Raw genomic sequence first — 22,698 nt, forward strand, 5'->3', positions numbered from 1 at the left:
AACAATTTCCAATATCAGAGACGCATTACCTCCCCCCCTCCCCCCCCCCCCCCGCATTATTATTTTTTCAGTCGGGCCACGCGATCGAGACCAATGCACGCATAGAACTGGGTGAAGTGAGCCTCCCCGACTGAATCCCTGAAATGTTTCCTCATGTCAATAAAGCTCATTTGAATTGAATTATGACGCTAAAAAAATGTTGCTAACGACCTCACTGTCTTTGCCCTAATCATAAAACGTGAACCTACCCCCCCCCCCAGAACGGAATAATGGCAAAAAGGTTAGGTAAGAGAAAAATTGATTCAGAATGCAGGGTATTTAACTTGCAGTGGACACACGATTATTTTTTTGTTCAATGCAAAGAAAAGGCTGTTTGTCTCATCTGTCAAGAGGCCGTGGCGGTATTCAAAGAATACAATCTGCGCCGACATTATGAATCCCATCACAAAGACAAGTATGATAGCTTGCGAGGCCAAATGCGAGCAGACAAACTAGCAAAGCTAAAAAGTGGACTGTTAGCTCAGCAGACTACATTTGTACGCCAAACTCAGCTGAACCATTCATCTGTTCGTGCCAGCCTCCGTGTTGCTCAACTGATAGCAAGCTGCGGTAAACCTTTCACTGAGGGAGAGTTTGTCAAGAAATGTCTGAATATTGTCGTGGAGGAGGTGTGTCCCGAGAAGAAAGATGTTTTTAATGCCGTGAGTCTGTCTTCGAGTACAATCACCAGACGCGTTGAAGAAATTGGGGGTAATGTATATGCCCAGCTGCAGCAGAAGACAAAAGAATTTGACTTTTTTTCATTAGCACTTGATGAGAGCACGGACGTGCAAGACACAGCGCAGCTTCTTATTTTTATTCGTGGAGTTAGCGCACATTTTGACATGTGCGAGGAGCTGGCAGCCCTCCAAAGTCTGAAAGGCACTACGACGGGGGAGGATATTTTCGGCAAAGTATGTCAAACCATCGAAGAGTTGGATCTGGACTGGGCAAAGCTTGCCAGCATCACGACTGACGGGGCTCCGAGTATGGTGGGCGCGACTCGGGGTCTGATAGGACGCATGAACCGGGAGATGGAAGAGCGGGGTCTCACCGCCCCGCTACAAGTGCACTGCCTAATTCACCAGCAAGCACTGTGCTGCAAAGTGTTGAAGTGGGATTCTGTCATGAAGGTGGTGGTATCATGCATAAACTTCATCAGAGCAAATGGACTTAAACACAGGCAGTTCCAACAATTCCTGTCTGACCTGGAGTCTGTGCACGGAGATGTATTATACTACACAGAGATCCGATGGCTGAGCCGCGGCAGAGTTTTGAGGCGTTTTTACGAGCTGCTACCTGAAATTAACGCATTTCTTCATTCAAAAGGCAAAACGGTCCCAGAGCTGATCGACCCAGAATGGAAATGGCACCTCGCATTTTTTACAGACGTGACAGAACTGCTGAACGGCCTTAACTTGCAGCTACAAGGCCAGGGGAAACTCATTTGCGACATGTATTCCCACATAAAAGCATTTGAGGTGAAACAAGCGCTGCTTTTGGAGCAAGTGAAAAAGCACAACTTCACCCATCTCCCTGCTACCCAAAAGCTTTCTGCAGAGAAACCAGCGGTCCCGTTCCCAGCTGAAAAGTGTGTGGAAGCACTAGAAATGCTGAAGGCGGAGTTCGGTGTGCGATTCCGTGAACTACATGTTCATGCAAAAGAAATCCGTCTTTTCCAGAACCCCTTTGTTGCAGACATCGATGAAGCCCAGCCTTCTTATCAGTTTGAGCTGGCCGAGTTACAGAGCTGTGATGTTCTGAAAGACTCATTCAAGCCCACCAGTCTCATTGACTTCTATGCCGCCCTCCCTCAAGACACGTACCCTAACATAAAAAAACACGCAATGAAGATGTCCACAGTTTTTGGCAGCACGTATATCTGCGAGCAAACCTTTTCACGCATGAAACACCTGAAAACTCAGAGGAGATCAAGATTGACAGATGAACATCTGCATCAGTGTTTGAGACTGGCTGTGACTAGAATGGAACCTGACATTGAACTTCTCACCAGCCAGATGCAGGCCCACAGTTCACACTGATGAACATACAGTACATAGGTAAGCTCACTATAAAAAATCCATCTCCACAACCATACTTGTATTGAAATGTATTGTGCTGTGTAGGTGCTGTATCACTTAGTTTGGTTTCTCAGCCTGCTTGCTTTGTGTTTTTCAGGGGGAAGTTGATGAGAGAGAGCAAACACTGGTGTCTACTAGGCTATAATACTGGAACTTACACAACTGGACTATAAGGAAAGAACACAAGAACTTTGAGAGACTGCTCATATGAGTCATTTAAGAGATTTTGCTGTGACAACTGAAGCTGAACTTTTACCAAGATTGTGCACAGCAAAATAGAAGCATTGTTTCTGTGAAGAACCCAGAGAGGGTTATTTGGGTATTCATAATACTGTTATTACATATTTCCTGACTTTTTTTCTGTGAAGAACCCAGAGAGGGTTATTTGGGTATTCATAATACTGTTATTACATATTTCCTGACTCTTTTTCTGTGAAGAACCCAGAGAGGGTTATTTGGGTATTATTGATTTCATAATACTGTTATTACATATTTCCTGACTTTTTTTCTGTGAAGAACCCAGAGAGGGTTATTTGATTTTTATTGATTTCATAAATAGTGTTATTATATATTTCCTGAGTTAAATTTTTCTGTGAAGAACACAGAGGGGGTTATTTGATCTCAGAAAGGGTTATTCATATTTGCTTATGTGTGGCTTTTTGGAAAACAATAAATTCTTACATTTAGGCACCACTGCGATCGTCACACTTTTTCTGTTACAAACTGACCCGGCCCCCCATCAGAGAAGGGAAAAGTTATGTGGCCCTCACTGGAAAAAGTTTGGGGACCCCTGATTTAAGGTATGAAAGTAATATGTTCTCTAGAAGGGGCCGTTGTGCGTTCTACTCTGGGGTACGGCATTCTAGACAGTCATTTCTGGGAGAAGATTTTGGTCAGTTACAACAGTTGTAGAATTTCATCACTTAAAAGTTCCTACTCAGTACCTTTGGGTGGTCTGTTCTAATGCAGTGATAAAGTCCCTGAAATGGTGTGAAAACTCGTGGAATATCAATAACTCATTATACTAATTTATTTTCAATTCTGGTCTACTTAAATAGCTATGCTAACCCCTTTAACAGTGTGTGGAACCTTGGGTGCCGAGCATGTGATAATTACTTCCTCCTTTAACAAGGATTTTAAAAACAGAAGTCATTTCATTAATGGTTTGTAGTTTAATTCAGGAATTTACACTTATGGCAGATATGTTTCTCCTTTAAATAACATCTCTAAATGTCAGGTCATCACTGATTAAATGGTGTCTTTTAAAACTCATACTCTGGTCCCGTGCGCTCCCTGTGAAGCTGCAAGTAAGATTTAAAACATCTGCAGGGTGGGTTGAGCGACCCCTTCTCCATGAACGATATTTGTTTTAACAAATATGCACCATTACAATGAGTGATCCAAGGCCCTGCATGTATTACTCCCAATTATATAAATTTCTTTTAATTAAAATGTGCAATCTCTCTTTGCCCAGTGTCTTTTTAAAACTCTACATCTTGGAAGAAAAACAAATGTTATTTCCACCTTAATCTTCCCTCCTGAGGTAATAACCATGCTACAATGGAGAAATCAATACTCTAGATTGGAATACTATCTTTGGCTTGGTACTAGCTCTACCTTTAACATTTTCCATACAAATAAAGATTTGTCTGCTTTTATAGAGTGGTTACTAAAACCATCCCTTTAAACTGTAGGTCTATAATGTAACAAATTAAATCTTCCCCAAATTCACACATGAATAAAAAACTCTTAAAGAATAATTTGTTCATATGATGAAAAGATTGAATAATATGTTCTACCCTCAGTGTGTTTTTAGGGTTATTTAATAGTTTCCTCTTTTTTTCTTTATAAATTCACCAATTGATTAATTCATGGCTAATAAATATTTTTCTTTACGTATTTCTCGTTGGTGAATAAGTGTGTTTATGTGTAAACTCACTCACTCCCGTTTTCCTCAGCCTCTCCTCCTACAAAAAACGACCAAATAGGTCGATTGTTTAAGCAGTGTTGATCAAGAAATTACGACCCATAGCCACGTAGCTTTCCCCATATTCATTTCTAGCAGCAGTTTATTACGACCTTTTGTCACGTTTTGTCACGATCGTAATCCCGTGAATTTTAACCTTGTGTTATGCCCCTAATATGGGGAAAATATAAGACAAAGGAAACAGAGACGATGTTAGCTTGCTTCAAGTCTTATGTATTATGCCCGCCAACAACATGGTACACATAGCACGCTGTATAATACAGAACATGGATTCTTGATATAAAACAACCACTAACAATGCGCGTACTGCAAACGTACATCCAATTTAACACACAAGATGTCACTTTTTAAATGCACAGTACAAACATACATATCCAAATTAACACCCAAACTCCCCTTCTTGGAGCTAAACTACACTATCATAGCTAGCTGCGCTAGCATAGCTAACGGCGCTCGCAAAGCTAGCATACACAGCTACAACAATTACAGAACCTAGAGAAACCCTCCAAAAATACCTCTAACAACTATCACTATTCACATAAATATTATACACAGTCAGTCTACATATATAACGTTTCTCACGGATGAACTCACCTAATATGGGGAAAATATAAGACAAAGGAAACAGAGACGATGTTAGCTTGCTTCAAGTCTTATGTATTATGCACCCGCGGCAAGCAAAACGCGCCCTCTGCTGGACAGACCCGGAAGGTCATCAACCATGACTTATATCTATTACACACTCCCCTTCAAAACAGATGTCGTCCCGACATTCTAATCCACAATATTATGCCTACATGTCAGCAACATCTATAACATTTATTAAACACATACCACGCTCACTGTTCAGTCTGGCAAAAGTACACACACTCAATTTACACATTTAAGCCCTTGGCTTAGTAGAAAGTCCATCATTGTATGACAAACATATGTTCACAAGCTCTCCGTTTGTTTTTGTTTTTTACAGTCCCTGAATGTATGTTGTGTGTGTGAGTGCTCTACTTCTTGCTGCATATGTGGCCAGAAGAAACGGTCTCGAATATGCATTATTTCAGGCTAAACATGTTTAGTACATTTACCTATAAAGTGCAATGTTAAAGTCTGGAACTCTTTTCATACATTTGTTTTTGACCTCCTTTGTCACACATAGTTTCAACATAGTCCGTTGCTACCTTGTTAACAGTTCTGCCTGTGCAGCATGTCCAAGTGAACTACACTCCTTTAAAACAGGTGAGTGAGATATGATTGACTGTAACAGTGTCATGTAATGATATATTGTGTGAAAACACAGCCCATAAATGTATCTCATGTCAACAATCACTTTGAATGTGACCTCTGCCGTCCATTTTCCTTTTTATGTGTTCTTTGAGTGTAATGTATGTGCATTTACTCAGTTCAATGGTGTGCAATGTCACTACCCTCATATCCATAGTACTGCTGAAAGTGGTATGGCGGTACAGTGTGTGTCCATGGCACCTTTAAGTTTGTATGCAGAGGTGGTGCTTTTATGTTGTAGCAGGCTGGTGAGCCAAGCCTATCATATGTGAAGACCTTTGGTCGTCTGCATTGTCGTCGATGCCCTTGAAGCTCCTTACTACTGGGGTCACTTTGAGCAGGTGATGGGACAGCATTCTCCACAGGTAGATCCTCAACGTAGCTGTCATTCTCCACAGGTAGATCCTCAACGCAGCTGTTTTCAACGTAGCTGTCATTCTCCACAGGTAGATCCTCAACATAGCTGTCCCCAACGTAGCTGTCCTCCCCCTCCGGCAAGTACCCAACTTCGTGTGCCATTTCTTGTTCTTTCTCTGGCTCAGCTGACAGGTTTTCCTCAGAGTGTATGCATTCAAGCTCCACAGGTGTACTAGTGCACGCAGGATTCACTGTCTCAGGTGGGCATGGATTTGATTGCTGCTTAAGTGGTGCTAGATAATACTCATCATCCTCTTCCTCCTCCCCTGTTTGCTCCGCTTCCTCATTTCTCTCCTGACTCTTTCTCTTTGCACGTGGCTGTACTTGAGTTTCCAGCGGCAGGTTGTCACATGGGAGGAGAAGATTACGATGTAAAACCCTTGATCTCCCTGTCCCTCTCTCAGGTCTGAGTTCATAAACAGGGATATCTTGACTCACTTGACGCACAACTGTGTGAATAGCATCTTCCCAGTGATTTCTCAGTTTGCCAGGACCACCGCGAGGTGTCATGTTCCTGATTAATACACGATCACCAGGCTGTAATACTGAGCTTCTCACCTTACTGCCATAATGTGTCTTGCTTCTCATAGCAGCTTTGTGAGCATTTTCTCTTGTGATCTCGTATGCCTCCTCCATGCCCTGCCTCCACTTTTCCATGTAACGATGATGATTACTGTCCCCTTGCTCCACGGTCAAGTCGAACAGCATATCAACTGGCGACCGTGGAGAGCGTCCGTACAACAGGTTGAAGGGTGAGAAACCTGTTACATCACTACGAGTACAGTTGTAGGAGTAAATCAGTTTATTTAGTGAGTCTTTCCAGTTAGTCTTTTGTCTCTCTGTGAGGGTCTTTAACATCTGGAGTAATGTTCGGTTAAACCGCTCGACCTGTCCGTTTCCTTGTGGGTGGTAGGGAGTGGTTCTCGACCCAGCAACTCCACAGTACTTTTTCAATTGTGTGAACAATTGGTTTTCAAATTCACCACCCTGATCATGGTGTATTCTTGTCGGAAAGCCGAAATCTCAGCACATAGTCGTTAAAGCAACTGTTTTTCCTGATTTGGAAGTCGTGGCGTAGGCCTGGGCAAAACGTGTAAAGTGGTCAACAATTACAAGAATATATTCATAGCCACCCTTACATTTGTCAAGGTGCAAGAAATCAATTGAGACAAGCTCAAACGGTTGAGTGGTGACAATGTTCGTCAGTGGCGCTCTTGTCTGACGGCTTGGTTTCTTGTGCTTGAGGCACACACATCTCCTCATGACATAATCTTCGATTTCTCGTTGCATGTAGGGCCAGTAAAACCGGTCCCGTACCAAAGATGTAGTCCTGTCTGCACCTTGATGGCCCATTTCATCATGGAGCTCCTTTAATACTGTACTTTTGTGCTTTTCTGGAAGCACAAGCTGTGTTCTGTTTGAAGTTTTCCTGTACAACACTCCACTCTCATTCATCTCCAACTTGTCCCACTCTCTTAGCAGACATAAGATTTGTGAACTGAGTTGTTTGAGTTCTGAGCCTGATGGCTTCTTTTCTGCCAGCTTATACTGAATCACTGCTCCAACATTGAGATCATTTCTTTGGTCATGTTTGATCTGTCCTATTGTCAATGGAATGATAGATGCGTCTACAGTTAATGCTGCACAACTTAATGAGACACCCATTGACCATGACACACTGGATTCATCCTGGTTCTCCACTGCTTGTGTAGCTGCTCCAATCACATCATATGACATTTCCTCTGTACACTCATCCATGAATACTTCCACGTCCAAAGGCATTCTGGACAGACTGTCAGCATCAATGTTTTCCGTACCAGGACGGTATTTAATTATGAAATGGAAGTCTGCCAGTTCTGCTACCCATCGACAACCTGTTGCATTCAGTTTGGCAGTGGACAGTACATATGTAAGTGGGTTATTGTCACTGTAGACGGTGAAGAATGGTGCATAGTATAGGTAATCACGGAATTTTTCTGTGATTGCCCATTTGAGGGCAAGAAACTCTAATTTGCCTGAGTGTAGATTGTAATTTTTCTCTGCTGTTGTTAAAGTACGTGAACCATAAGCAATCACACGAAGCTTTCCATTTTGCTTTTGGTACAATACTGCCCCCAATCCCTGGTTGGAAGCATCGGTATGGAGGACAAATGGCTGTGAAAACTCTGGGAAACCTAGAACAGGAGGCTGCGAGAGACAGTCTATCAACTGTTCCAATATTAACTGATGCATGTCAGTCCATTTGATGGGTGTGTTGGATGAAACTCCTCTACTGTTTCTTTTTGTTTTCGTTTTTTTCAGCATTTCAGTTTCTGTAGGTGCTTTATGCAGGTCATACAAGGGACAGGCAATACGTGAAAAATCTTTGATATACTGCCTGTAATAACTTAATAGTCCCATTATTGCTATTAACTCACCGATAGTTCCTGGGTGTTTGTTTTTCAGGGCCGTTACTGCAGCAGTATCGGCAGGGTCCACTCTATTTCCCTCAGCAGACACAATTCTTCCAAGGTAACGTACTTGTGTTTTAAACAGGTCACACTTTCTGGGCTTTAGTTTTATCCCATGCTCCCTCAGCCGTTGCAGCACCCTTCTGACAGCATTGATATGATCCTCAAATGTCCTGCTAAACACAAGAACATCATCAAGATATGGCACACATATTTCATCCCTTAAGCCCTCCAAGCACTCTTCCATGCAGCGCTGGAATGCTGCAGGGGCATTCATGAGTCCAAACGGGATTCGTACCCACTCATAAAGGCCCCAGGGGGTCACAAAGGCTGTTAGGTGTCTACTGTCTTTGGCCATGAAACCCTGGTGGTATGCCTTACCCTGGTCCAGCAGTGAAAAGAGTGTGTTTCCTCCCAGGTTATCCATAATGTCCTGTACTCTGGGGATGGGATGGCGATCTGAGTGGGTTTTCCTGTTGAGCTCCCTGTAGTCAATACATAAACGTAGAGTTCCGTCCTTTTTTCTTACGCAGACGATTGGAGAGGAGTAGGAAGACATGGACTTTTCAACCCACCCTTGTGCTATCAAGTCCAGTAAGTAATCTTTCATCTCCTTGTATAAGGGTTTTGGAACAGAGCGGTAGGCTCTTGACACTGGCTCAGCATCTTGTCGTGAAATCTTCATTTGCAAGTTTTCCACACAGCCTATGTCGTCATCAGACTTGGAAAATGAGTCTGATTCTTCTCTTAGCATCTGACTGACTATTTGTCTCTGGTGTTCATCAAGGTGAGTCAAATCCACAGGAGGATCCCACTGCTCATGCACAGGGGGGCTTTCACTGGAGATCTGGGCGTTGACATGGTGGATTGATGCAGCAGGTTTTTGGTCTGTTTTAAATATGTTTGCAGGATATACTGATCTGACTGACTGTACAGTTCCAATAATAGTTCTTGCTGCCATCGTAATGTCATGATTTGTTGTGTTTTGCACACTAACAATAATTATTGGGACTGTATCTGCCTTCACGGACACAAGAGTATCACAAAACTCTAATCCTTCAGGCCATTGTGGGCTCTCATTTGGCTCAAAAACCAGAGTTTTATCCTCTTTGAAAAATGGAGCCTGTACTCGACACTCGAGTTGAATGGAGTTACGTTTAGGCACACTAACTCTCTCATTTGCTGTTCTTACGTTATAGTCACATGTCTGTCCTACACTCACAGCATTAATAAAGGCTTTTGCTTTGTTTTTTCGAAGATGAGGAAAGGCAATTTTTACTGTCTGTACAAGCTTCTCTTTATCCCCATGTCTTTTCTGGCCTGGCTGACTGGCTATCACAAGGTGCTCAATGACATTAAAGCCAATAATGGGACACTGCTGTTGGTTACCTTTTAGCACTAGCATGGGTATTAGCAACTCGGTATCACTTGCAGTAAGTTTAAAGGACACTTCAAGCCAACCAACATATGGCATTTCTGTACCATTGGCCGCTTCAATTTGTAAAGAGTCTATAGGGTCAATTAGCTCTGCTACATCTCTTAGCGGTACATCAGTTAGATGGCTTTCTTTCCATACCTCATCTATAGCACAAATTTGTGAGCCTGTATCCCAGAGGGCCTGAGTTTTCTGTTCGTGTAGGAAACACCTGATGAGGCACTTTTTCCCTACTAACTCTCTCACAGTAGCTGTTTTTTCTTTTGCAATATTTTGTTTGTGCTTGGATTTGTCATGTGACTGTGTCGCTTTCTTAATACCTGAACATGTGTATGTCTTACAATGCCTTTTGTGTGCAGGCCAATGGTTCTCCTGACATTCTTTAGAACAATACAGTGTAATTTTGCAAGTTGAACAGTATTGTAGTTCCCTACTCTTTTTCTCTTCATTGCAATTTGCACAAGATTGGGACTTATCTGTGTGGCCGGTTGCTGCATGTCCCATGGGAGCAACCCCTCTTAGTTTAAAGGGCTCCGCCTAGTGGGTCCCTCTACCCTCTGTGCCTTACAACCTGCTCTGAAATGTTCACTGCTTCCACACCTAAAGCAATGCTGACAGTACTCTTCGTCTGCATGAGTACAGGAAACACACCTAGGTCGGGGGCGTGGTGCTGGGTAGTATCGCTGCGGTGCATACCCTTGTTGAAACTGAGCCGTTTCTCTTACTCGTGCCGGGTGGAATGCCGGTCGGTACTCCTGCACTGCTGCTGGTGGCTGCTGGTGGTACACGCTGTTGGCATTGAATTCAGCCCTATAGGGAGAGGGTTGTTGGGGTGAAAACACAGGATAAGGGGCGGAAATATTAGCTGGTTCTCTGCTTGGTGAGGGATGCTGTGGGGGTGCAGATGTGGCCGTTTGGATCGTTTCTCTGATTTGGGAGACCTCAGCTCTCAGGGCTTGCAACAGCACCATGTCAGAGCGCATTCCTTTGATTTCTGACAGCAGATCAGTGGGCAGAGTAACTGTGTTTTGCTGGCTGGTGCTTTTCATTTCCACCGGAACTTCAGTGGACTTGACTGTATTCACATTTGTTACTCGTGATGGGGCAGCAAGTTTCTTTTTATCCTGTCTCTCTTTTTCATTGGTGTACGCAATGTTCACTTTCTCCAGCAGCAGCTCATCCGAAGTACTTATCTGCATGAGGAGAGGCTGCAGGTCACTTTTAATATTGTCATTCTGTAGACCAGTCAGGACAGTATGCATGAAGAGACTCTGGACTAGTGCTGGGTCATATTTTAGGTTTGACTCGGCTTCTTGAGAAGCAAACAGGATTTTCTGTCTCATGTCCATAGTTCTAATCAGGAAGTTTTGAGGCGTTTCTTTACTACTCTGAACCTCAGAGGTGAGTTGTTTGTATAACTCTGTGACACCTTTCTCCTGGTAATGAGACCGGAGAATTCGGCGAAGGGCAGGCAGTGTAAGGTTTTCCTTCGCTTCAAGGTAACTCCGTAACTGCAGGCCTGGTGTGATGGCACGGATTACAGCATCAATGATCTCTGACTCTGGGTAGCCCTTACTAAAGCCATTTTCAATTTGTCTGGCCAGACTAGAAAATGTGAGCCTATCTTTTTGTCCTGGCTCGCCTATTTGGCCTGCGATCTTAAGATCTTTGCGCCACATAGAACTACTGGGGAGTACTTGGGCCAGATTTCTTTCTGGGGGGCTGAACCCGGCAGGGTGGTTCATGCTTGTGTTCATTAGGTCATGCATTGCATTTTCTTTTTCTTGTAATGACAACCTTAGTGCCTCTACCTCCTTCTGGAGATCTTCCCTTTTGACACTGTCATGTACATTTGTTGTAATTTTGGCTTTGTCTATGATATCCTGCACATTAAGAAGTTCGGACATGCCTTCATCCTCTAGCTCGGCCATTTCTTCACGTTCATTATGCTTTGTGACATGAGAAATTAATTGACTGCGAGATTTACCAGTCACATGCACATTATCCGGTCCTGAAATCTCCAGTTCATTGCACACTTTAATCAGTTGTTCTACAGTCAGTGTATACAATGCACCTGTAATGTCCAGCTGCAGCTTCTCCAATTCAGCCTCCATTGTATCAGAGAAGTGGGCAGAAATAGCAAATGAGGGTTTATCTTACTTAATTAGTTTTTTTTGCTGCTCCCTAGTGGTGACTTTTCACACTTCAGGATGCAGGTTACCAACGTTGTCTGAAAACGACCTCGACTGCCTTTCCAAGCTCCTTTCTCCGATGACTGGGTTGTTTAAGGGGATGATTGATCAGAGGATTCCACTAACAACTCAGGGATGGTCCTCAAATCAAATCTCCCAGCAGCGCCTCCAAATGTTATGCCCCTAATATGGGGAAAATATAAGACAAAGGAAACAGAGACGATGTTAGCTTGCTTCAAGTCTTATGTATTATGCACCCGCGGCAAGCAACACGCGCCCTCTGCTGGACAGACCCGGAAGGTCATCAACCATGACTTATATCTATTACACTTGCGCATCAATAAAAGTGCGACGAGCCAAGAAGATGAAGATGAAGAAGAAGAAGAATTGTTAAAGAGCGTCAGAGCTTTACAAGTGGTAAATCTGATTTCTGTATTTCATTTGATTTGTTTACGCTTTTAATTAATCCTGTCGTTTTTCTACTACTCATGTTTAACCACGATATTTCAGTTTGACGTTTTAGGGCTGGCCCGTGGCATAGGCAGTATAGGCGAATGCTTGTTGTTAGCAATAGCATGGCTGCAAAGGTTAGCGCTTAGCTTAGCGCTTAGCTTATATGCGCTAACGGATATGTATTGCAATATAAGAAGGTTCGTCTACAACAAGTTGGAGGGAGAGTTTTCTCCTTCGCACAAAAGGAGCTAAAATCTTGCCTAAAAACAAAACCCTTGGTAGCACGTGACATAACACATAACAATGGCAAAAGTATGTATATTCAGCTAACCAGACCAGGACATGATATGACCGTAAATAATGCGAAAGGAAATGGCATTTTAATAATAATAATAATAATAGTTGACATTTACATGGCGCTTTTCATAATGCACACACTTTTTTTTTTTTTTCTTCTTCTAAATGTCACCTAACATGTTGCATTAATGATAGTTAGGGTAAGTTCAACACTTGAATATCATCAGGTCATAGTTGTTTTACTACTTTAAACATTCGCTAATTCAACTTAAGTTTTGTGAAAGCATCACATCTAGTTAAAAAGATAAATATATTTCCCTGTAATTACTGATTTACCTGGGACTTGATTGATTTTGGTGTCTGTAGTTTTATTTTGGCAAATGCTTATTTATGAAGCAACAATTAAATTAAATGGTAGCACAGCTAATCTGAGTTCATCTGTTTGGTTTTTTTCAGGTCATCTATCAATTCAATTATTTGAAGTAGCCTATTATCCTAAAAAAATCAACGGTTCTTTTCAGAGCCATATTCCTCTTCCTACTCTCTTTCACCCCTCTCGTTTTCTTGTCTTTTGTTTTGTTTTTCTCCCTCCCTGTATGTCAGTTCATCCTTTGTTTGTTGTTGCCCTTTTTATCCTCACTTAAAAATGGCATCCAAGCAACTGAATGAATGGCTAGAGATAGGGAATGCCCTCGCAGATGAGTTGGCAAATAAGGCAAGTACAACATTATCCAAATATGTATTATAACATTTACTCAAATGATAAAAGACACACACATTACAAAGATGTGTGTGCAACAATTAAGGGAAATATATAATCTCTTTTATATATTTATATATTAAGATACCAAAGAAACCGAAGATACAGAAGATACCAAAGAAAAGAACGCAAGGATCAAATGTTTCCTGGAGGAAGAGGGACCTGGATGGGAACATTATAGCCCAACATTGGAATAAGAATCGATCTGGTCTGTAAAATATAATCTAGTTCTAGTGTTTCATTAAGTTTTAATGTCGTTGGTCGGTCCTCAATAATGTTTCCCATATCATCGTACTTTGTTTTATGCAGTTAAACCTTCCAGCTCTCAGGAGTCCCCAGAGGTCGAGGAGACACATGAGATTCCTCTACAGGTCCCAAGTCTTGGTATGCACAATGAATTCTTAAATTATCCTTCAACTTGAAATGTAGGTAATTGTTTGTAGTATGTAATAGCTTTGTTCATGATACATTGTAAAGTGAAAAGCCATGTATGGAATATCTTTTTTTAATTAAACTAAATTCCATGATTTGTTTTATATTTTGTTATTTTAGATCAACATCTTCAGACACTGAGAAACCTGTTGGGTTCTCTCACTGTCCCTGCATCATCAGAAGAAACACCCACTGCATCAACATGGACCCAAAGACAGTTGAAACGTGAACAAAAATTCAGAGCTGCAATGCCAGAGCTCCTTAATTTGAAATTGGCTGCAGAGATTGTCACTACACGTTCCTGTCTCCAATGCAAAACTGCTGATGCTGTGGTCCGGTGCTTGGACTGTGTTCCACCAGGAACTCCCTTTCTTTGTCCGGCATGTGACCCTATTATCCATGGTAAACATGTCTTCCATGACAGGGAAGCCATGTTTGATGGGTTTTACAGACCTATTCCTCCCACATCCTTAGTGGTTGTGGATGAAAGTGGCCAATATGGACTCTGTGAACAAGGTGGGTTCAAATAATGTATTACATATTCCCTTACCATGGTTTCCTAATGTGCACTACATATACAGCGGCATCATTTTCACCATGTCGGAAGTTTGCTTTAACTGTTAAAATGTCTCAATTTGTATTGACTACATGTCCTAACATGTCCTAACATGCATATGAATCTCTGAAATTGTCTTTGCTGAAGTGTGTCTGCTTCCAATTCCTCCGCCATCCCAAATCTGCTTCTGTGGTCCAAGCCAAGATTTCACCATCATCCCAGGAAAGCAGACCGTGTTGGTGACTATCAATGGTTTGTTGCCACCAGAAGACGATCAAGCAGAAATACAGGATTACTATTATACTTTTGTCCTACATTGCATAGATAGCTGTCAAATTGCACATTTATATTTTTTCTCAGGTCCATACAACGTTCGTCTGCCTTCTGTGTGCTGTCCAATTTGTTCCGCCAAATGGTCCCCGAGCATAGGTGACTTGCTGGGATACAAATACTGGCCAGCAACCGACAGCTGCAAAATAATTGTTAAGTTTGATGTGTTCACATCATTCGAGCAAATGAAATTGGCCAGCCCAGCATTATCCCAGCAAGTATTTATAAAAATGCTTGAACATCGATCGTTTTCCACAGGAAGGGTAAGAATAAAATGTGGTTTTCAAGATTTTTGAATACCAAACTTTTAATTAACCAAATGAATACCATTCTTGTTTCCAGACAGGCAGAATCTGTAGCGATACCTTCCACAGAGTCTTTCGGGAGTTTGCCTTCTGTAATTACAGACAAGAAGATCTATGCCTGGTGGAGCCCTTTAAATGCCCAGCATGCACACCTGACATGCTGGCTATTGCTGTAGATGGCAATAGAAAGCATTATCGCTTCAAGAAGTCCAGAGGGTCAGTGAAATCATATTCTCATTTTAGTTGTTGTTTTATTGACTAAGCTGAATGTCTTTGCTGAAATGTTTAACTTTCCCCAACTCTGCAATTTCTTTTTCCAAAGTTTGTAGACCATCAGAAAACAATAGTTGGTTTGAAATTACACATAATTATATAAATCCAATTCATAAACATTATTGTATATGACGCCTGTAAAGTTAACTCAACTTTAAAATGTTAAATGGTTGACGTTAGTTGGATATGTTGGAGCTAAGAACCAGTTTTGGATATAATCGCTTCATGAAAAATGTATTAAATTGCCCAGGAACCTTTTTTTATGCCTTCCTCTGCCCTATTCCATGCCCATCAATATAAAGGATGTACTTTTCTTTTTACCTTTTTACAAGAAGTCAGTAAACTTTTCACTAATGTTAAATAATGGTGACAAGAGACTTTACACAGAATTACAGATCAAATTCACAAAGACCTTTTCCACATTTATGAAAATATTATGGCAAAAGCAAATTGGCCACATTAAATAGAGGACACAATCAAACTTATGTATGTATGATAATGTTGCTTACAATTTCTTTCTCGAATTTCGCAGGACAGATGAACCGTCTCTATTTGATGGACTGTTCATTGCCCAGGACAGTAAAGTGTCTGCCTTTGTCGACAAAATCAGGAGCCAGATGATGATTGTAAGAATCTATTCAACCCACTAACCCTTTTATTTATTTTACTTAGCACAGGGTTAAATGTAACAGATTGTGTCTATTTCAGAAAAGTGGTCGTGATGTTTGTGGACCGGCAACATTCACAGCTTGCAGAGAAACCTCACACAAGTCCAGGGCCAAGGTGGATGAGGAAGGCCTGCAAATAGCTGTGTGCAGACATGGCATCTTACTACAAGGCCTAAATCACTACCGTGGTGAAATATATGCCTACCCAATGTTCCTGCAGAAGGAGCTGGCTGAAGTTGCGAATGCAACATTCTTTTGTATGGATGTTGCCTGCAGGTAGTTATAACTATTGCAAAATTGGAAGTGTTTGTGGGAAACGTGTTATCTATTTAATTCTTGAACATCCAGTAGATGTTAAGCAAAAAAAGCATTCATTTGGATAAATGCTGATGTTGGTTACAAGGATTGTACCGGTAATTTTAAGGACCTGGTTTATCTTTTTACTATTATGCCATCATGCAACTGGAAAAGCTAATTGATTTTGTCATTACAGGTACTGGCCTTATTTGGAGAAGATGGCAGCAAAGTTGCCTGAGCTCCAACCACTTACAGAGATGAAACCTTTTCTCTCTGTAATGCACGCCAAAGCCCACACAGGCAAATGCGAGGTACAGTATGCAAGTTAAACATTTGTGTCACTAGATTCAAATGTTTTAGAAATTGTAGTGCACATAAGAATATCATGTAGTATATTCTATTCAAGCCTGTGGAATAATTGTAATAGTTACAAATGTTGACAAAATTGTTAAAAACAGACTGTCACAAGGATAGGCTTCCAAAACCCATTATGTTTATTTTAGTAAATATATCCGCACTGTAGAAATAATGAATGAACAGAGCTTCAAATAACTGCAGTTGTGAAATTGTAGTTCAAAGCATAATTCCATCTCAGAACCTTTTAACTTTCTGAAATTGCTCCTGACACTGATGTTAACTAAAGATGTACAGTACAAGAAATTATAATATTGAACTAAATAGCTAGATCTCATTGTTTATGATTCTGAGCAGGTGAAGTGGGGTGGCAGAAGCCAGGAAGGTGCTGGAAATACTGTCGGCGAGGAAGTGGAACAGGTTAACAGCTTCCTCTCAAGGGCAGCTCTGACAACAAAATACATGACCAAATCAGGTTGGTAGAGGAAAACAAATAGTTTTAATTAACTTAATACAGGATTTATTGCATTGAGCTGCTCTAGTGGCTCATATGAATTTTCATGTTTTTGTGTTTACAGCTAGAGCAGATATGATAACCGTGCTGGCTATGCAATGGAACCACAGGAAGGTGGAGAATCTCCACAAGACACTCTCAAAGAGATTTGTCAAAGTAAGATGTCCATGCTGCATTTCAAAATGTATATTAAGAATATCCGAGTTTCTTGTTGTAGTAATTTAACACCATCCTTAGCTACATGTTGTTGAATTGAATGTATTCTGAAATCATTTCATTATGATGGCGCTGCCATGGCACACTGTTCTGCCAAGAGAGTCTCTGTTCTGTTTGTTTTTAATAAAGCACTATAGGTTGATTCATCTGAATTTCTGGATAATAATAATAATAATGTTAATCCTGCTTGATCTTGAAAAAAAAGGGACACTAAGGTGATACTTGCCAACCTTGAAGAGAAGGTGTTTAGCATTTCATGTTGTTGTCTGGTCAGTTAATGTGCATAAAGGAATTCAGTAAAAAACAACCTTCTCAACCAACTGGAACGCATATTCACTTTTTCCTTTTAAACATTCTAAACAGACTACACAGAGAGCACAAACTGAAGTGGACAATCTTGAGAGTCTCAAGCAAGAGCTGAACATCTCCCTGGAGGACACGGAGCAGTGGATGTTGGAGGTCAAGCAATGGGCAGCCACTGGTATGTTATATGATCACTGTGGTATAGATTTGGTTCCATATTTCCAAACATTTGGCTTCATGTTTTATGATTACACCTTGTTGTTTCTGTTTTCAAGAGAAACATGGAGCCCAGAGTAGCCAGGAGGAGCTCCAGAGAGAAATAGATGAAATTATTTATTCCCTCCGAAGAAAGAAACACGACCTCTATCGATAAAATGGTATTTATTATTACGTTATCTAGAAACAATATTTGTTTCTTGTTGTTGTTGTTTGTATTATTAATATTAGTTTATTTGTATTTTGTTTTACTTTACAGACAGCAACCAAACAAGGCAACACAAACGGAGAAGACTGACAGAGCTCAAGAAGAAACTCAGAGAGAGGATACTGCAGTACAACACCATTGATGCCTGTTCAGAGAAAATTGACACAGAAGCAGCATGCGGTCTGTCTGAGGATGTCATTCTGCCCTGAGAGGCGCAAGGAGATGGTAAGAAACAACTTGTTTTTGTTTGCCCTAGATATTCCATAAATTCAGTTGAAGTACTAGAATACAGTCACCAATGTAACACAGAGCTGTCAACATAGGTGTCACAAATCATCATGATCACAACAAATCATTCTAAAATAATTATATTGAAAGGTCTGTATGATGTTGCCCTATCAAGTCTTAATAGTCTAGTGTCACTGGGACAGGCACATCTATGGAAACAGTAAAACCCTTCCTGACCACCCTGAACTGCATACTAATGTTGAATCTCAAGACATACTGAATGTAATTCTGCCAACATAGACAGAATTGAAAAAATTCAGCAAGCGGCGAGGTTGAATTTTTTTTTACCAGATTTTAAGGTTTTGGTCAATTTAAGTTAAAAAGATTGAATACAAACTGATATTATTTGTTTTATTAGCCTTACCATTGTGGTTGTTATATTTTGTGTTTTTTCCATTATAGTGGTGAACCTGCGCACAAAGAGGCGACTTTTTGACCAGGTTATGCTGGTCAGGCGTATGGAAGAGGAGAAAGTCATCATTGTGAAGGAGATGACCCAGCATTGTCAAAATCTGAGGCAGGCACTGGACAAACTGGACCACCTCCTTCATCAGACAAAAGACGACATCAGGAACCAAAGTATGTTCCACAAATACCGATTTATAACATTTGCCACTGCCCCCCTCCCAGTGTTAAATGTCTATCACTGAATAGCATCTGTAATGATTGCATTTTTTCTGAATCACAAATCTTTTTAGCTAATATACAGCCTCGGAGTTAAACATTCAAATTGCTTATATGGAACCAACATCAATGCTAATTAAAAGTTGCCTTACATAGATTGTCATTTTGTCTTTTTATTTTAGTTTCTCCAAGCGATATAACAGAAGAGGGATACAGGGGACTGCACTGCTGTCTTTTACACCATCAATATCTTCTGGAGCAGAAACTGAGCAGAGTCACCAGCACCTACAGCTGTATTGGCTCGGACTCGTCTTTTCTCATGATGGAGGAAGACATTAAAGACGGTAATGAGGACGACGAACAGGACGGTGATGAGGACGGTGATGAGGACAACGAACAAGACGGTGATGAGGACGGTGATGAGGACAACAAACAGGACAACGAACAGGACTTAACAAGTCTATCGTGTTGTATGCATGTCAACGTATTAAAACGAGTATTACGATTGAATGGCTTGTTTATTACCTTTTTTTTATATGATCCTGCTTTGCATTTACTATGTCTGGTATTCAACTAAATGCCATTAGCAGTTATCAGTCACCTTCAGATCCAAGTTACCTCGAGGGCCGGAGGTTCCCCACCCCTGGTATAAGGTTTTGGTGATCACCCTTATTATCATCATGTCATTTAATCATGATCTGTTTAATTAGCCAATGCTTACATCCAAAGAATGTGTCTAGACTTTACTCCTACAGACACACACTAACAATACAAATTGAGCTAAGTAATACACTCACGAGCCACTTAATTAGGTACACCTTGCTAGGATGGGTTGGACCCCCATCTGCTTTCAGAACTGCACTAAGTCTTCATGGCATAGATTAAACAAGGTACTGGAAGCATTCCTCAGAGATTTTGCTCAATATTGACCTGATCGCATCACGCAGTTGCTGCAGATTTGTCGTCTGCACATCCATGACGCAAATCTCTGGTTCACCACATCCCAATGGTGCACTGTAGGATTTGGATCTGATGACTGTGGACTATGACATTTGAGTAAAATTCATTGTCATGTTCAAGAAACCAGTTGGAGAATATTTGAGCTTTGTGACACGGTGAGTTATCCTGCTGGAAGTAGCCATCAGAAGATTGGTACACTGTTGTCATAAAGGCATGGACATGGTCAGCACAACCCGGTATCACGGCAAGACGTGAACATGTGACGATTTACCATGATGGGAGACGTGAAGCTTTCACGATTTCGTCCCTTCAAACGTGACAATTACACAGTATTGTTAACGTGGCCCAACCAGTGGAGATATACCCGGAAATGCCAAGCAAATGCTACCCCGACGGTCGGTTGTTATTATTATCAATATTAATATAATAATGATTTAATTTGTAATAGTCACACTCAATTTCGCCAATTTTCTTGTTGCCCCAGCTGGTCGGCACCTCTTTTAGCAGATACAAAGGCTACATTCATTTATTAAATCGATGTGTGTGGATGTGGAATTAAAGGACGTGACGTTGCACGATTGCGTTACCAGGCAACAGCTTCGGTTCATGTTAATTTATAAACTCTTCAACTCGAACCGTAGTTATATTTTAAAACATTTTAGAAAGCCTCACGAAATACTTTAATGTACATTTTTTATTTAAATGTGAAGGAATGTGTGTATAACAAAATACATCCGTCAAAAACAATACCGGAAACAGACGTAGGCAAGATCCTCGGTTATGGCTAGAAAGGATCCGTCTAATGTAAATATGACGTCACGTTCTCGTTGCAACTCTCGTTGTAATCGGAGCGGCTCGGAAACACATCTACAGCAGTAACATGATGCAACATACACATTAATGCAGCAGCAATATTAATAGAGAAACATCAGACATAATAGTAAAACACTGCAAGGGAACATTTTATTGCACCAGGAGCTATCTTGGGACTTTTACTGCGACAACGTTAACTTGCCTGTGAATAAAAAATAAACCATAGTGTTGGTGATCTACAGTGTTGTCATTCTTCTTTGAACACCAGCAAGACCGCTTTTCAACAATCACACTCCCTGTCATTGACATAATTAATAGATAGTTTAGCTTCTCACCATCATTTGCTGTGGCCAACTGATGTTAACGATCCTAACTGAAAGGCTGCCTGCCAAACGTAAACATTCAGCCACGTGACATTCAGCCGAACTCTCGCGAGAGTTTTACATAAGACGGATCCTTTCTAGACATAACCAAGATCCTCAGCTCGGTGATTCATGGTTTAGCCGCAATGCACGTTGGGAAATGGTGTTTATGCGATGTGAAATCCGAAAACTTTTTTTTTTTAAAGAAAAAAATACTTTATTCCGAGTTGCTTGCTTTTCTCTTTGGAGCTAATCACATAACGGCATTGTAATACACGGTTCGGCTGCATTACATATTACATATCTGCCGTAGTTATCTATTTATAGAGCCCTGATGAGAAGACTTCTATACAAACAGGAAGAACTGCCGCCAAAAGTGAAAACGTGACGTGGATCACAAATATATCAGCCATTTAACAACATCTTAGATTTATTTTCACACAATATGTCTCCTTGCAATATCAACAGTAATTCGGCTGACTTTTATATTTGATCCAATTGGTAGATAGGCAGTATTTACACCATAACGGTGCACAGCTGATAGACGGGCACCTAGTCGTTAAAGCGCGTTATTGAATTGTATTATTATTATTATTATTAACTAACAGAATAAGAGACCTGACAGGTGATGGTCAGACGTTGACCTGGCTGCACAGTCACAGAGGCTGGCTGTGTCAACTGTTCACACTTCACACCTGTACAAATACAAAAAAAAGTTATGACAGATTATCCTGTTAAACAGCAGTATAATAAGTGTTGACTCACTTCCAGCTGCCAGCAGCAGCAGCAGAGAGAACATGATGATGATGACTCTCATTTCATTTAATTTCAAACCTTTATTTATACAGGTGTATCCCATTGAGATCATTGATCTCTTTTTCAAGGGAGACCTGCTCAAGTAGGTTCCACATGAAACATAAAAACATAAACAGAACAACAAAAGGACATCATACAGCATCATTTACATAACTATCCACATAAACTGGTACCAATAGCTTCCGATTGAGTAGCATCCAACCGAGCTTTAAAAACATTTAGTGGCACCAGATTGCTCAGTTTCCATTTAATTTGCAGACTATTCCAAGACAGAGGAGCTGCGCATCTAAAAGCTGTCTTCCCTAAGACAGTCCTAGCAGTTGGCACATTTAATAAAACCACAGCATTCGATCTCAGGCAGTAGCCACTTACAATTTTCCATGAGATCAGGGAGCAGATATAAGATGGAAGTTTCCCTAACATGGCTTTGTATATAAAAATGTACCAGTGACTGAGCCTCCGTACAGTTAGTGAAAGCAAACCAGCCCTTGCATACAGGGTACAGTGATGGGTTAATGCTTTACAGTTTGTCACAAATCTCAGTGCACTGTGATACGCAGCATCTAACTTGACCAGGCAATTGGCAGGTGCATTCATATAAATCAAATCACCATAATCCAGCACAGGTCGAAAGGTCACAGTGACTAGCCTTTTCCTGGCCTCAAGCAGAGAAACAGGACTTGTTCCTGTAGAAGAAACCTAGCTTAACCCTCAGCTTTTTAAGCAGGTTATTGACATGAAGTTTAGAAATGTGAGACAATCATCAAGCCAGATACC

General features: G+C 41.0%; 3 protein-coding genes across 3 annotated transcripts; 2 read left to right on the forward strand and 1 right to left on the reverse strand.

Annotated features, from left to right (window-relative positions):
• The first annotated feature begins 307 nt into the window (after nucleotides 1-307).
• LOC307028049 (general transcription factor II-I repeat domain-containing protein 2-like) lies at nucleotides 308-2,810 on the forward strand. The gene is made up of 2 exons (XM_079662779.1): nucleotides 308-2,099; nucleotides 2,218-2,810. The coding sequence occupies exon 1, from the start codon at nucleotides 477-479 to the stop codon at nucleotides 2,079-2,081; it is 1,605 nt and encodes a 534-aa protein (XP_079518905.1). The 5' UTR covers nucleotides 308-476; the 3' UTR covers nucleotides 2,082-2,099; nucleotides 2,218-2,810.
• LOC307028050 (uncharacterized protein) lies at nucleotides 2,731-6,768 on the reverse strand. Its single transcript, XM_079662780.1, has 2 exons — nucleotides 4,702-6,768; nucleotides 2,731-4,087 (listed from the first exon to the last, which is right to left on the reverse strand). The coding sequence occupies exon 1, from the start codon at nucleotides 6,655-6,657 to the stop codon at nucleotides 5,503-5,505; it is 1,155 nt and encodes a 384-aa protein (XP_079518906.1). The 5' UTR covers nucleotides 6,658-6,768; the 3' UTR covers nucleotides 2,731-4,087; nucleotides 4,702-5,502.
• Nucleotides 6,769-13,111: 6,343 nt separating this feature from the next.
• On the forward strand, nucleotides 13,112-19,371 carry LOC307030547 (uncharacterized protein). Its single transcript, XM_079667043.1, has 17 exons — nucleotides 13,112-13,341; nucleotides 13,471-13,594; nucleotides 13,696-13,770; nucleotides 13,939-14,334; nucleotides 14,522-14,626; nucleotides 14,735-14,967; nucleotides 15,047-15,225; nucleotides 15,815-15,908; nucleotides 15,991-16,226; nucleotides 16,444-16,558; nucleotides 16,959-17,076; nucleotides 17,180-17,271; nucleotides 17,695-17,812; nucleotides 17,910-18,011; nucleotides 18,110-18,283; nucleotides 18,749-18,925; nucleotides 19,153-19,371. Exons 1-14 carry the CDS (start codon nucleotides 13,273-13,275, stop codon nucleotides 18,005-18,007), a joined length of 2,052 nt encoding a protein of 683 aa, XP_079523169.1. The 5' UTR covers nucleotides 13,112-13,272; the 3' UTR covers nucleotides 18,008-18,011; nucleotides 18,110-18,283; nucleotides 18,749-18,925; nucleotides 19,153-19,371.
• The last annotated feature ends 3,327 nt before the right edge of the window (nucleotides 19,372-22,698 follow it).

Source organism: Notothenia rossii, assembly GCF_949606895.1.
Source record: "Notothenia rossii genome assembly, chromosome: 2".
NCBI lineage: Eukaryota > Metazoa > Chordata > Actinopteri > Perciformes > Nototheniidae > Notothenia > Notothenia rossii.